General features: G+C 43.6%; 1 protein-coding gene across 2 annotated transcripts in view; it reads left to right on the forward strand.

Moving 5' to 3' along the window:
• LOC106564642 (EVI5-like protein) overlaps positions 1-14,540 on the forward strand; it is a 38,696-nt gene that overhangs the window by 12,435 nt on the left and 11,721 nt on the right. Inside the window, exons 2-13 of one of the 2 annotated variants that reach the window (XM_014130810.3) lie at positions 983-1,353; positions 3,895-4,084; positions 5,030-5,254; positions 5,627-5,701; positions 5,895-6,020; positions 7,068-7,211; positions 7,432-7,521; positions 8,865-8,962; positions 9,193-9,253; positions 9,420-9,473; positions 10,017-10,049; positions 10,558-10,698. In XM_014130810.3, coding sequence (XP_013986285.1) covers positions 1,118-1,353; positions 3,895-4,084; positions 5,030-5,254; positions 5,627-5,701; positions 5,895-6,020; positions 7,068-7,211; positions 7,432-7,521; positions 8,865-8,962; positions 9,193-9,253; positions 9,420-9,473; positions 10,017-10,049; positions 10,558-10,698 — 1,473 coding nt within the window. In that variant the 5' untranslated portion in view covers positions 983-1,117. The remainder of the gene's footprint in view (positions 1-982; positions 1,354-3,894; positions 4,085-5,029; positions 5,255-5,626; positions 5,702-5,894; positions 6,021-7,067; positions 7,212-7,431; positions 7,522-8,864; positions 8,963-9,192; positions 9,254-9,419; positions 9,474-10,016; positions 10,050-10,557; positions 10,699-14,540) is intronic. The other variant, XM_014130813.3, reaches the window with a different exon arrangement.

Below are 14,540 nucleotides of genomic sequence, written 5' to 3' on the forward strand. Positions count from 1 at the left end.
AATGGGAATACAGATATGATTCTGTTGGTCACAGATACCGTAAAAAAGGTCAGGGCGTGGATCAGAAAACCAGTCAGTATCTGGTGTGACCACCATTTGCCTCGTGCAGCACGACAGATCTCTTTCCGATAGAGTTGATCAGGCTGTTGATTGTTTCCTGTGGAACACGCTGTAGTACACGTTGATTGGCAGGCCATAGAAGAACTGGGACATTTTCAGCTTTCAGGAATTGTGTACAGATCCTTGCGACATGGGGCTGTGCAATATCATGCTGAAACATGAGGTGATGGCGGCTGATGAATGGCACGACAATGGGCCTCAGGATCTCTTCACGGTATCTCTGTGCATTCAAATTGACATCGATCAAATGCAATTGTGTTTGTTGTCTGTAGCGAATGCCTGCCCATACTATAACCCAACCGCTACCATGGTGCACTCAAACCGCTCGCCCACACAACGCCATACACGTGGTCAGCAGTTGAGTCCAGTTGGACGTACTGCCAAATTCTCTAAAACAATGTTGGAGGTGGCTTACGGCAGAAAAATGGACATTCAATTCTCTGGCAACAGCTCTGGTGGACATTCCTGCAGTCATCATGCCAATTGCACGCTCCTTCAGAACTTGTGGTATTGTGTTGTGTGACACAACTGCACATTTTAGAGTGGCCTTTTATTGTCCCCAGCACGAGGTGCACCTGTGTAATGATTATGCTGTTTAATTAGCTTCTTGATATGCCACGCTTGTCAGGTGGATGGATTATCTTGGCAAAGGAGAAATGCTCACTAACAGGGATGTAATCAAATTTGTTCACGAAATTTGAGAGAAATAAGCTTTTTGTGCATATGGAAAATTTCTGGGATCTTTTATTTCAGCTCATGAAACATGGGACCAACACTTTACATGTTGCATTCATATTTTTGCTCAGTGTATGTCCTCGTGAATATGTCCTCGTAATTCAAATGTCCTCTAAATTCACAACAGGTTTGAGGAACCCTGATCCGATTGGCTCCGGCGCCGCCCTACCAGGTGACCCTACAGCGGGGGAGACGGGTAAGGAGACCCAGCCACAGCCTCCCCTGTCCAACAGTGCGTTGCACTGTGCCCACCACCACAACTATGTCCACCCCCAGCGGCAGCCCCGAGAGAGAGGGCTCCACAGGGGGACCCAACCAGCTGGAGTGTCCCCCCTCCTCTCCCCCTGGCATGGACCATTCCATGGGCAGCCCCCTGCTCAGCCCGGACTCATCTTGCCAAGATGTCATGCTCTCGGCCACCGCCGCCTCCCCCGCTGACTCGGAGAGCCTGAGCCCTGATGAGCTAGAGCTGCTGGCCAAGCTGGAGGAGCAGAACAGGTGAAAAAGAGATGGGAACTGGGGTTCACAGTTGCACAGTAGCTACAGGTAACTGCCAAAATAAAGGAAACCCCAACATAAGTTGTCTTTAATAGGGCGTTGGGCCACCACGAGTGGCCAGAACAGCTTCCATCCACCTTGGCATAGATTCTACAAGTGTTTGGAACTCTGTTGGAGGGATATGACACCATTCTTCCGTGAGAAATTTCATAGTTTATTGTTTTGTTGATGGTGGTGGAAAATGCTGTCTCAGGCCCGCTCTAGAATCTCCCATAAGTGTTCAGTTGGTTTGAGATCTGGTGACTGAGACGCACACGCTTTAAACCCCCTATACTCCTTTGAGACCCCTATTTCAAAGTCACTGAGATCTCTTCTAGCCATGGTAGCCAAACTAATGGCCAACTGGGCATGTTTATACATAGATGCTAAGCATGATGGGATGTTAATTGCTTAATTAACTCAGGAACCACACCTGTGTAGAAGCACCTGCTTTCAATATACTTTGTATGCCTCATTTACTCAAGTGTAATTTATTTAGGCAGTTACCTGTATGTTTCCATTAACTTGTCCAGTGGTTTTGTGTAGACATTTAGAAAGTTGGCATAGAAAATAGATGTGACAATTTCCTGCCACGTTGCGTTTCCATTGAACTGTCTTGTGTCGATTTAAAAACAGCTGGACGTAATGACATCCCACGAAAAATAACAAAACTTCTTTGCAAAAACGTGTCATGTAAAAATGAAGTGGATGAAATGTTTCCATTATCCATTTAAGGCAAATTGCACATTAATAAATTGGCGGCTGCCTGTATGCCCTCCCACTTATCTGTTTCATGTCTGAGGTAGCTCCCAAAAGCAGGCATGGATAGAATGCAATAATTTACAAATATTTGCCATATTCTAATAATTCTCATGTGCCACCTTGTCGCCATGGTGAAACTTGCACTCCTGTAGGTCTGAAATAATTGGATCTTGAACTTGCAACCAGAAAAGCAACGCTAAGCGATTCAGGCGTTATTGAAAGTCACTGCATAGGAACATTCTTTTTTTTTATAGTAACATGTTTTATTTGGGAAGTAGTTGGCATTTAGAATTAAATGTGGATTCGATGTGCCCCTCGTAGGCCTACCTTAAAAATGATTTGGCAATCATTTATTAGATGAACACTGTTTCCATCATTTATTGCAATAAGGAATGTTCTACAAAATAAAAATCCACCCCCATTGAACGGATAAAAATGTTGTCGATCTTTAGAACATTTCTCCTATGTCTGCCGTTTCCATGACACATGTCACAAGATTTTTTTGTTGTTGCAACATTGCTTTTGTCGAATAAACCTTGTTCAATGGAAACCTACTGTTAGGTTGTCCCTGGTGACTGGTCTCGCATGGCTGCGTTCAAGATCACTGCGCTGTTGTGAGAATGGCATTTGCTGATATTTTACCAGGTAAATGATGAGCCACTCATTTTTTTTAAATGTAACCTTTATTTAACTAGGCAAGTCAGTTAAGAACAAATTCTTATTTACAATGATGGCTTACCCCGACCAAACTCGGACGTCGCAGGGCCAATTGTGCACCGCCCTATGGAACTCCCAATCACGGCCGGATGTGATGCAGCCTGGATTCGAACCAGGTACTGCAATGACAACTCTTGCACTGAGATGCAGTGTCTTTGACCACTTATAAACAAACAGGTAAAGTCCAGCGATTCAACTGTGTTACAGCACATTGCTATGAGGCTTCCAGGTCAGTATGGGGTAGCAGAGGTTAGCCTCTCCCCGCTGTGGGTAGCTTCAGAGCAGATGCACTGAGCAGATGTGTCATTGGGCTGGAGGAGCTTCTGGCCAAGGCCTAGTGGGCCTGCTAGGCTAGCTGAGAGACGCTTTGATGCCAGAGCTGGAACATGCGCTGTTGAACCTTCCTCTTCTGCCTCTGTGAGCTGGACATTTGCTGTCACTGGCACAGTATTATAACCAATGTGCGGGCACACACTCAGACTGCGTCCCAAATGGCACCCTATTCCCTATGTAGTGCACTACTTTTGACCAGGGTCCAGACGAGCTCTGGTCAAAAGCAGTGCACTATATAGAGAAAAAGCTGCCATTTTGGATGCAACCTCAATGTGTCTCTACTATCAGAGTAGCTGCTACGGCCTTGGCACTGATAAGTATCTCAACAATAGGCCCAGTGTTTCACTATCAGAGAGGTGCTCAAGGCTCGGTGTCTTGACGTAGTAGTATGAAAGGTACTGCTGGTTGTTTGTGCCCTCCAGTGTTTTAGATTACATTCTCCCACACGTGATTTTCTACTACATGGGGTAATAATTAAAAATGTTTCAAGTAAACAGTCTAATTTAATGCAAAAGAGATTATAACATTAAGCCTGTAAAGCTCAACATCATGGATTTACAGTAAAAAGATCAAAGCAAGTAATAGAAACAAGACTAGTGTAATGAAAGCATGAGTGGCTCTTGAGTCACTCATATGACCCTTGTCTGACGACCTTTGACCTCTAACCCCTCGATACCCCCTCCTCCCCAGACTTCTGGAGGCGGACTCCAAGTCGATGCGTTCGATGAGCGGCTCGCGGCGGAACAGCGGCTCGTCCCTGGTGTCCAGCTCCTCTGCCTCGTCCAACCTGTCCCACCTGGAGGAGGACACCTGGATCCTGTGGGGACGCATCGTCAACGAGTGGGACGAATGGAGACGCAAGAAGGACAAGCTGCTCAAGGTGAGAGGGGGAGGATGGATGAGTGATCGAGAGACTGATGGAGCAAAGGGAAGAGAGGGGAAAAGATGGAGAGAGGATAATTGAGGACATGGGGAAAAGTGGTGTTGGAAGGCCAGTAGGAGGCACCCTCCCTCTGGTCTAAAAAAAAATATCTATATTCCCCAGGGCAGTGATTGGGGACATTGCCCTGTGTAGGGTGCCGTCTTTCGGATGGGACATTAAATGGGTGTCCTGACTCTGTGGTCACTAAAGATCCTATGGCACTTATCGTAAGAGTAGGGGTGTTAACCCCGGTGTCCTGGCTAAGTTCCCAATCTGGCCCTCATACCATCACGGTCACCTAATCATCCCCAGCTTACAATTGGCTCATTCATCCTCCTCCTCTCCCCTGTAACTATTCCCCAGGTCGTTGCTGTAAATGAGAATGTGTTCTCAGTCAACTTACCTGGTAAAATAAGGCTTAAATAAAATAAAAAGAGGAGATATGAAATGGGAGTGGTGGGCAGAGGAGAGATGGATGGATGTGTAACGGAGAGGGTACATAGGGGTTAGGGGGGAGAAGATGGAGAGCGGGGACAGAGGAGAGAGGACGAATAAGGGGAGAGAGGACAGTAGGGAAGGTGAAAAGTGAGAAGAGATGGATGAGATGGAAAGGACAGTGAGAGCGCGGGGAAGAGCGGAGAAGAGGGAGGCAGAACACAGAGAGAGAAGATGGATGAGGGAGAGAGCAGACAGAGCCAGGGAGAGGGGAACAGAACAGCAGGAGAGATTAGAGAGGAGAAAATGGGAGTGAGGACAAATGAGGAGAGAGCACAGACGGAGGGGTATGATAAGTGAAGATAAGAGACATGAGATGACATAGATATTCAGTATAGGCCAGGGTGTAGAGTTCTACAGTAAACTGAGAATTAGATTTGTAAAATAAACCTTTCTTTTCACCTCCAGGAGCTGATCCGTAAGGGCATCCCACACCACTTCCGGGCCATCGTGTGGCAGCTGCTTGGTAACGCCACAGACATGCCAGTGAAGAACCAGTACTCTGAGCTGCTCAAGATGTCCTCGCCCTGCGAAAAGCTCATCCGCCGGGACATCGCCCGCACCTACCCCGAGCATGAGTTCTTCAAGGGCCAGGACAGCCTGGGTCAGGAGGTGCTCTTCAACGTCATGAAGGTGAGGACATTTTCACCTTTGACCTTGAACATTACTTTTTTTCTGCATTATTAGAATGGATTTGTTATGATTAGTCCTTTTTGTACTAGTGAGATGTGCAGTTGGATAAACAGTTAGAAGCAGTTACATCTGCATTGCTTGCTGTTTGGGGTTTTAGCCTGGGTTTCCGGTTTTAGGGCTTTATAAATAAATGTGATTGATTTGAGTTAAATGTGTATTTAAACTGTATGGGCCGGTTTCCCAAACACTGATTAAGCCTAGTCCTGGACTAAAAAGCTTAGCAAATGGAGAATTTCTAAACTTAATCTCTGTCTGGGAAACCTCCCCAATGAGTATAGGTTTGTTTATATTGATTGATGTCTGTGTGTGCAGGCGTATTCTCTGGTGGACCGGGAGGTGGGCTACTGCCAGGGCAGTGCCTTCATCGTGGGCTTGCTGCTCATGCAGGTAACGTCTCTTCAGCAGCCCTCTAGTCTAGACATTCCCCTCTCTTGCTATCGCGCTACGTTGTGCTAAATACGGAATTGTCCTGATTCTACCCTTTTTTCATTTCATATGAATAAATTACCTTTGAGCTCCTGATTTAGTGTGAATACAGACAGTCACACAGCCTGACCCTGTCTCTCCTGTGGCCCTCTAGATGCCAGAGGAGGAGGCGTTCTGTGTGTTTGTGCGTCTGATGCAGGAGTACCGTCTGAGGGAGCTTTTCAAACCAACCATGGCTGAATTAGGCCTCTGTATCTACCAGTTTGAATACCTGCTGCAGGTAAATAAACTTTATTCATCTCCATATGTCACACTGGCCAACGTAGAAGGTTGTATGTGTCCCAAATGGCAACTTATACCCTATAAAGTGCACTACTTTTGAACAGGGCCAATAGGTCAAAAGTAGTGCACTATGTAGGGAATACAGTGCCATTTAGGATGCATCTATTGTCAAATAAACTAAAACCTTAAGGGCCTTGCAGGTGTCTGGGATTGAAATTATTATTTTTTACCTAAAAAATGTCTGGTTTTAAGTAAGGATGTATACAGTGTACTGTAGTTGGTGAATAAGCACAGATATTGCAATTATAAAGTTGTCCACTATGTGGCAGCAAATAGATTCATACAGCAAAGATTTGAGCTAGGTTAGTCTTTACATTTTTAATAGTACCACTTTGAAACCATTACGGGTTTGTAGCTCAACTAAAACCCCTATTATAAACTGGGTGGTTCGAGACCTGACTGCTGATTGGCTGACAGCCATGGTATATCAGACCGTATACCACGGGTATGACACAACATTTATTTTTACTGCTCTAATTACATTGGTAACCAGTTTATAATAGCAACAAGGCACCTCGGGGGTTTGTGATATATGGCCAATATACCACGGCTAAGGACAGTGTCCAGGCACACCGCTTTGCGTCGTGCATAAGGACAGCCCTTAGCCGTGGTATATTGGCCATATACCACACCCCCTCGTGCCTTATTGCTTAATTAACTCCTCTCGTCTCTTTCCTTCCTCTTCCCCTCTCATCTACCCTCTTTCCCTTCCTCTTCCCCTCTCATCCACCCTCTTTCCCTTCCTCTTCCCCTCTCATCCACCCTCTTTCCCTTCCTCTTCCCCTCTCATCCACCCTCTTTCCCTTCCTCTTCCCCTCTCATCCACCCTCTTTCCCTTCCTCTTCCCCTCTCATCCACCCTCTTTCCCTTCCTCTTCCCCTCTCATCCACCCACTTTCCCTTCCTCTTCCCCTCTCATCCACCCTCTTTCCCTTCCTCTTCCCCTCTCATCCACCCTCTTTCCCTCTCTTTCTTTATCCCAACAGGAGCAGCTCCCAGAGCTGAATGTCCACTTCCGTTCTCAGAGTTTCCACACCTCCATGTACGCCTCCTCCTGGTTCCTCACTCTCTTCCTCACCTTCCTCCCCATGCCCGTCGCCACGCGCATCTTTGATATCTTCATGTACGAGGTAAGAGACTCACCACTGGTGTCTTATGCGAGTGTGAGTATGTGTTTGGGTGAATATATATACTTGAAAAAAACATAGTGGAACCCATATACATTATGTTTGATTTTAAATGTAACCTTTATTTACAGGTTGTTCTCATTAAGATAAAATATCTTCTACAAGAGTCTTGTGATCTAGCACTATGTGTGTGTTGAATTGGACTTTGATTCGCTGTCTTCAGGGTCTGGAGATTATATTTCGTGTGGGCATGGCCATTCTGCAGTACAACCAGACTGACCTCATCCAGCTGGACATGGAGGGCATGTCTCAGGTAACAACCACAACCAAGGCACCTCGGGGCCCATAGGGCTCTGGTCAAAAGTAGTGGACAATATTTGGAATAGGGTGCCATTTGGGATTTATCCCATAAAAGGCACTACAGCAGGGTTCCCCAATAAACTGTTTCACCATTAAGTAATCCAGCTTTAAGGGACCTAATTCGTGATTTTATTTGCCCCCCCAAGATTTCTGAGATTTTATTTAAATTAAAAAAAAATCTTTCTTGGATGTAAAAGACTGTTAAATTACCAGAAAATGAGCTCAGGGATTTTTTATTTAGGAAATCTGTTCCCAAGTTGTCCCACGGATAAATGGAGGCACATGTGATCGTATCACAATGAAATTAAGGTTTGAAATTCTAATTGTTTTGTCAAATACTATATCTGTTCTTGTGGTCAATTATTTGTACAAATTACTTATAACTATGTTCTGGGCCCCCACCCATCCGCTCATGGAAAAATCATCCCACAGCTAAATGTAATTGGGGACCCCTGCACTATAGTATAAATAATGAATTATCACTGTAGATAGACACAAGACCTGCTGGAAGCAAGAAAAACAAAAGAGTGAAATGAACCATTGTATAAGCATGTGGGCATTTGTGAAGTGTCTTTACTTCAATTATCATGTGATACCTACTGGATGTATTATTCCCGTTCAGAGTGTCTTAACAGGACATCATCTGGTTCAGAGTGTCTTAACAGGACATCATCTGGTTCAGAGTGTCTTAACAGGACATCATCTGGTTCAGAGTGTCTTAACAGGACATCATCTGGTTCAGAGTGTCTTAACAGGACATCATCTGGTTCAGAGTGTCTTAACAGGACATCATCTGGTTCAGAGTGTCTTAACGGGACACATCATCTGGTTCAGAGTGTCTTAACGGGACACATCATCTGGTTCAGAGTGTCTTAACGGGACACATCATCTGGTTCAGAGTGTCTTAACGGGACACATCATCTGGTTCAGAGTGTCTTAACGGGACACATCATCTGGTTCAGAGTGTCTTAACGGGACACATCATCTGGTTCAGAGTGTCTTAACGGGACACATCATCTGGTTCAGAGTGTCTTAACGGGACACATCATCTGGTTCAGAGTGTCTTAACGGGACACATCATCTGGTTCAGAGTGTCTTAACGGGACACATCATCTGGTTCAGAGTGTCTTAACGGGACACATCATCTGGTTCAGAGTGTCTTAACGGGACACATCATCTGGTTCAGAGTGTCTTAACGGGACACATCATCTGGTTCAGAGTGTCTTAACGGGACACATCATCTGGTTCAGAGTGTATTCTATGAAGCTCTAACCATGTCTCTTCCTTCTCTCACAGCACTTCCAGAAGGTGATCCCCCACCAGTTTGACAGCTGCCCAGACAAGCTGATCCTGAGGGCCTACCAGGTCAAATACAACCCCAAGAGGATGAAGAAGTAGGCTCTGCTTCTGATCACTATTCATTAGACTAACAATACTGGCTTTAGGTTGTAGACTACAGTTAATATGGACCAATGGGACCTGGCTTGTGGTATTGTTACTATACAAAGCATTCTTTCAGTTTAAGATTATTCGTTTTTGCACACAGTCAAATGCACCCAGTCAAATGCATAAATGGAAACACATTGTATGAATCTAACTCTACTAAAATGCTTTTATTTGCCAGGTTAGAGAAAGAGTACACCACAATCAAGAACAAAGAGATGGAGGAGCAGATAGAGATCAAGGTGTGTGTTTGCGTGTGCATGTGCACTTCTTCTTTGAGCTAATCTATTAATAGACCGACGGAATATATTTTTTTCTGTTTTATTTACAAAGTCCCAAATGTATAAGCCTTGTATAATGACTAATACCTTTTCCTAACTGTCTCTCTACCCATCAACACATCCACAGAGGTTACGCACAGAGAACAGGCTTCTGAAGCAGAGGATTGAGACATTGGAGAAGGTAAGAGATTGAAACTTGGCTTCGAGTCAGACACTCACTTTAGCGCTTATGTGAATAAGGTTTATGATGGACAATCAAACACAGCCAGAAACATGAAGCTAAAATATAGCCATGCCAACCAAGACTTATATCCTGTCACATTTACAGAATAAGGACAGAGATCATGTCTGTTGCTTTTGTGTGCGTGAGTGGATGATTTAAATGGGTGGGCCTTATTCTACACCGGAGCCACTGAGTCTCTCTTCCGTTTCCAAGTACTCTGGCTTTTCTTCCCTCTTGCTTCTCTCCTGTTGTTCTCTGAGTAATGCTTTTTGTCTTTCTGTTCTTTTTTTTTTATTCCTTCTCTCACACAAACCCACTGCCACTCTTTCACTCTGTATTATCGATTTCTTTCTCACCCTCTCTTATTTATTTTCTGTTGTCACACTTCCCGTTACTCGTTTTTCCTGTTCTTATCCTTCATTCCTCGTGTTCGTCTTTATTTCTCCCTATTCTCTCCTTACCCTTTTCTTATCTTCGTCCTCTCCTTCGCTGGTGTTGTAGGAAAGTGCTGCTCTAGCAGACAGGCTGATTCAGGTACAGTACTGGAAAACCACCTCTCCTCCTCTAACACCTTCCTTCCTCCTGCACTTCCTCTCTCTGTCTCCTTGTCAGTGACCGATCAATGCCTGACTTCTGCATGAGAGAATGTTTTGTTTGTCTGTCCTGTCTGTACGTCTGTCTGTCAGACCATGCTCCCCCTTGACCGCATGTGCGTCTGTGTGTCCATGGTAGGAGCTCTAATATTAAGGCCTACAGCCCTGCATGTGGCATGTGGAAACACAGGCACTGTTTTATGCCCTTTGTCAGTTATTAGGATAGAAATGTCTTTGTAGGGTAATTACAACCTATTAGGAATGGATACAGAAGAGCCATTTATATTCTACTGTCATCTCCTAATATCTAACCTCCAATTGGGAAAGTGTTAAAGCTAAGCCCCAATTCCCTCTAAATTCAAACCAACGTTGTCGATCCCCCCCAGACATATTCCCTATAACTGACACGGCCCCCTCTGGTCTCTGACCCTGTGTCTTCACTATTCCAGGGTCAGGTGACGCGGGCGCAGGAGGCGGAGGAGAACTACGTGATCAAGCGGGAGCTGGCGGTGGTGAGGCAGCAGTTCAGCGTGACCAGCCAGAACCTGGAGAAAGCCCAGGACACCATCGGAGAACTGCAGCGGGAGAAGGTAAGGAATGATCTGGAGTCAGTGTGGATGAGATATTGGGATGCTGCAGGGGCAGAGACTCAGATGTAGAACTGATCTAGAGTCAGGATTTGATGAACGGTGCACCCGTTTTAGGCTTTCACTCAGAGATTATGAGTAAAACTCTTAAATACAAGTCTATTGCAATGGATAACAAGCTCTAAAAGTTACAATTGACAAAACATGTTTTTGATGCACCAGTGACTGGTGTGGAAAATTACCAGCACGAGGCTGTATAGTCTGTGGTTGCCCCTGTGGATTTTTTTGTTGTTCTTGTTTGGGGAACTGACTCATTCTGACAGTCTCCTGCTCGTAAAATATTGACAATTTTTTTTTGTTGCACATTTTACTTGTCATTTAAAAAATAATTACATTCTAAATTGATGACATTGACAAATTCTTCAGCGAGGATAAAAATAAAGGCTGGTGTTGGCGAGAACGGTGAAGTGTCAAAGTGAATTTCCCCAAATCAGTTTGTGTTGAGTTGTGGCCTCAATCTGGCCAGAATGACACAGTTAGTGGATGTTGTATGACAGACAGTATCGGTCTGCATTATGATCAGTGATGTAAAGTACTACTTAAGTAGTTTTTTGGGGTATCTGTACTTTACTATTTATATTTTTGACTACTTTTACTTTTTATAAAATGATGAACTTTTTACTCCATACATTTTCCCTGACACCCAAACGCACTCGTTACATTTTGAATGTTTAGCAGGACAGGAAATGGTCCCATTTGCACAGAGCATCCCTGGTCATCCCTACTGCCTCTGATCTGGTGGACTCACTAAACACAAATGCTTTGTTTTTAAATGATGTCTGAGTTTTGGAGTGTGACCCTGGCTATCTGTAATTTTTTTTCTTTAAAACAAGAAAATTCTGCTGTCTGGTTTGCTTAATATAAGGAAGAAAAAAATTATTCGTACTTTTGATATATTTATTTAAAACCAATTAGTATATTTAAAACCAGATACGTTTAGACTTTTACTCAAGTAGTATTTTACTGGGTGACTTTCACTTTTACTTGAGTCATTTTCTATTAAGGTATCTTTACTTTTACTCAAAATATGTATTATCTGTGTATATACAATTTGAAAGAAAATATGTGTAGAAGTCAACTGCTGCAGTGTCTACATGTTATTCTGCCCCTATGCTATTCACACCATGTAACATAATAACATGTATAATCTCTAATTCAGTATAATCTGTGTTATTCTGCCCCTATGCTATTCCCACCATGTAACATAATAACATGTATAATCTCTAATTCAGTATAATCTGTGTTATTCTGCCCCTATGCTATTCCCACCATGTAACATAATAACATGTATAATCTCTAATTCAGTATAATCTGTGTTATTCTGCCCCTATGCTATTCCCACCATGTAACATAATAACATGTATAATCTCTAATTCAGTATAATCTGTGTTATTCTGCCCCTATGCTATTCACACCATGTAACATAATAACAACATGTATAATCTCTAATTCAGTATAATCTGTGTTATTCTGCCCCTATGCTATTCACACCATGTAACATAATAACAACATGTTTAATCTCTAATTCAGTATAATCTGTGTTATTTTGCCCCTATGCTATTCACACCATGTAACATAATAACAACATGTGTTTTCCAAACAATTCAGTATAATCTGTGTATGGATGTTTGTGATTTGTAAGTTTAAGTTCAAGTTGATTATCGTCTTATCGTAAGTGTTTGGGTAGCGCTTTGATGGTAGTGGACAGGCTGGCAAACACTTTCTTAGTTTCTCTTAATGGGTCATATCTGGAAACTTCACTTAAAATACAGAAACTGAATCACTACCAAAGTAAGTGATTGACGCTCACTCACAGTAATTCTGTGTGTGGTTTTAGGATGGTGTTGCTTGTCAATGTATTGACTGTTTCTAATGTAGAATTATTGCTTTCAGTTGCCAGTAGAGCAACATCGTACATTCTCAATCAAAACAAATGTTATTTGTCACGTGCTGAATACTTACAAGCCCTTAACCAATAATGCAGTTTTAAGAAAATATTTACAAAATAAAAAAAGTTGTAAAAAAAAAGGAACACAATAAAATATCAACGCAGCTATATGCAGCGGATACCGGTACCGAGTCAATGTGCGGGGGTACAGGTTAGATGAGGCAATTATGTTAATTTGTACATGCAGGTAGGGGTGAAATGACTATGCATTGATAGTAAACAGCGAGTAGCAGCAGTGGAAAAAAACAAAAGGGGGGGTCGGGTCAATGTCAATTGTTCAACAGTATTATGGCTTTGGGGTAGAAGCTGTTAATGAGCCTTTTGGACCTAGACTTGGCATTCCGGTACCGCTTGCTATGCAGTAGCAGAGGGAACAGTCTGACTAACTTGGGTGACTGGAGTCTTCGTTATCTTCTTCTTTTCCTGTCGTTCACGATCATCTGCTTTGTCTTGCTCACGTTGAGGGAGAGGTTGTTGCCCTGGCATCACACTGCCAGTTCTCTGACCACCTCCCTATAGGCTGTCTCATTGTTGTAGGTGATCAAGCCTACCACTGTTGTGTCTTCAACAAACTTAATGATGGTGTTGGAGTCGGGCTTGGCCATGCAGTCATGGGTGAAAAGGGAGTGTATAGGAGGGGACGAATCACATACCCCTGAGGGGCCCCCGTGTTGAAGATCAGCGTGGCAGATATGTTACCTACCCTTAACACCTGGGGGCGGCCCGTCAGGAAGTCCAATATTTAGTTGCAGAGGGTGGTGTTTAGTCCCAGGGTCCTTTGTTTATTGATGAGCTTTGTGGGCACTATGGTGTTGAACGCTAAGCTGTAGTCAATGAACAGCATTCTCACATAGGTGTTCTTTTTGTCCAGGTGGGAAAGGGCAGTGTGGAGTGCAATAGAGATTGCGTCATCTGTGGATCTGTTGGGGCGGTATGCAAATTGGAGTGGGTCTAGGGTTTCTGGGATGATGGTGTCAATGTGAGCCATGGACGGCCTTTCAAAAGCAGTTCATGGCTACCGACGTGAGTGCTACGAGGCGGTAGTCATTGTATAGAGTTTGATGTTTGACCTGTTTGAAATCCATAGTGTTGTAACCTTGTGTTCACCCAGGGCTGGTATTGTATAAGCATGTATATGAGCATTCTAATGTATAGATGTAGACAGACAGCCATGGTGAGGTGGACAATAGTGTGATGTTGAATGGGTAGACAGACAATGCCTGTAGCCCAGCTGGCCCAGCACAATAGGGGTTCAGTTATTCTATTGTGGCTACGTGTTAGCAGCTGTGTGCCGCCTGTCCTTGTGTGTTAGTGTGTGTTGTATGCTACAGAAACACCGAATGCTCCTCGGTGACTTTGCCTCTAGGTGCAGTGCATCATGTGTGCAGAATGTTTATTTATTTTTTTATCTTTCTCACACACACACACACACACACACACACACACACACACACACTATTTATTTTAGTCTATTCAAACACGTGTGAGTCACTTAGTGCTTGAATCTGTTTTGAATGCAAGTCCCCAACACCGGCTAAAACAACAAAGATGATGTGTTTCTGTTACTAAATGTGTCAGGAACCACAACTCTTTCTACAGACGTTAGTTTCACAGTTTCAATTCAAAGGGCTTTATTGGCAGGGGAAACATATGTTTACATTGCCAAATGAAATGGATAATAAACAAAAGTGAAATAAACAGAATTGAACAGTAAACATTACACTCAAAAGTTTCAAAGGAATAGAGACATTTGCAATGTCATATTATGGCTATGTACAGTATGTACAGTGTGCTGTTTCTCTTCAGACACAGCAGTCACACTAATGACACTCATTCA

Source organism: Salmo salar, chromosome 12 (genome assembly GCF_965601325.2).
Source record: "Salmo salar chromosome 12, fSalSal1, whole genome shotgun sequence".
In the NCBI taxonomy this organism is placed as follows: Eukaryota; Metazoa; Chordata; class Actinopteri; order Salmoniformes; family Salmonidae; genus Salmo; species Salmo salar.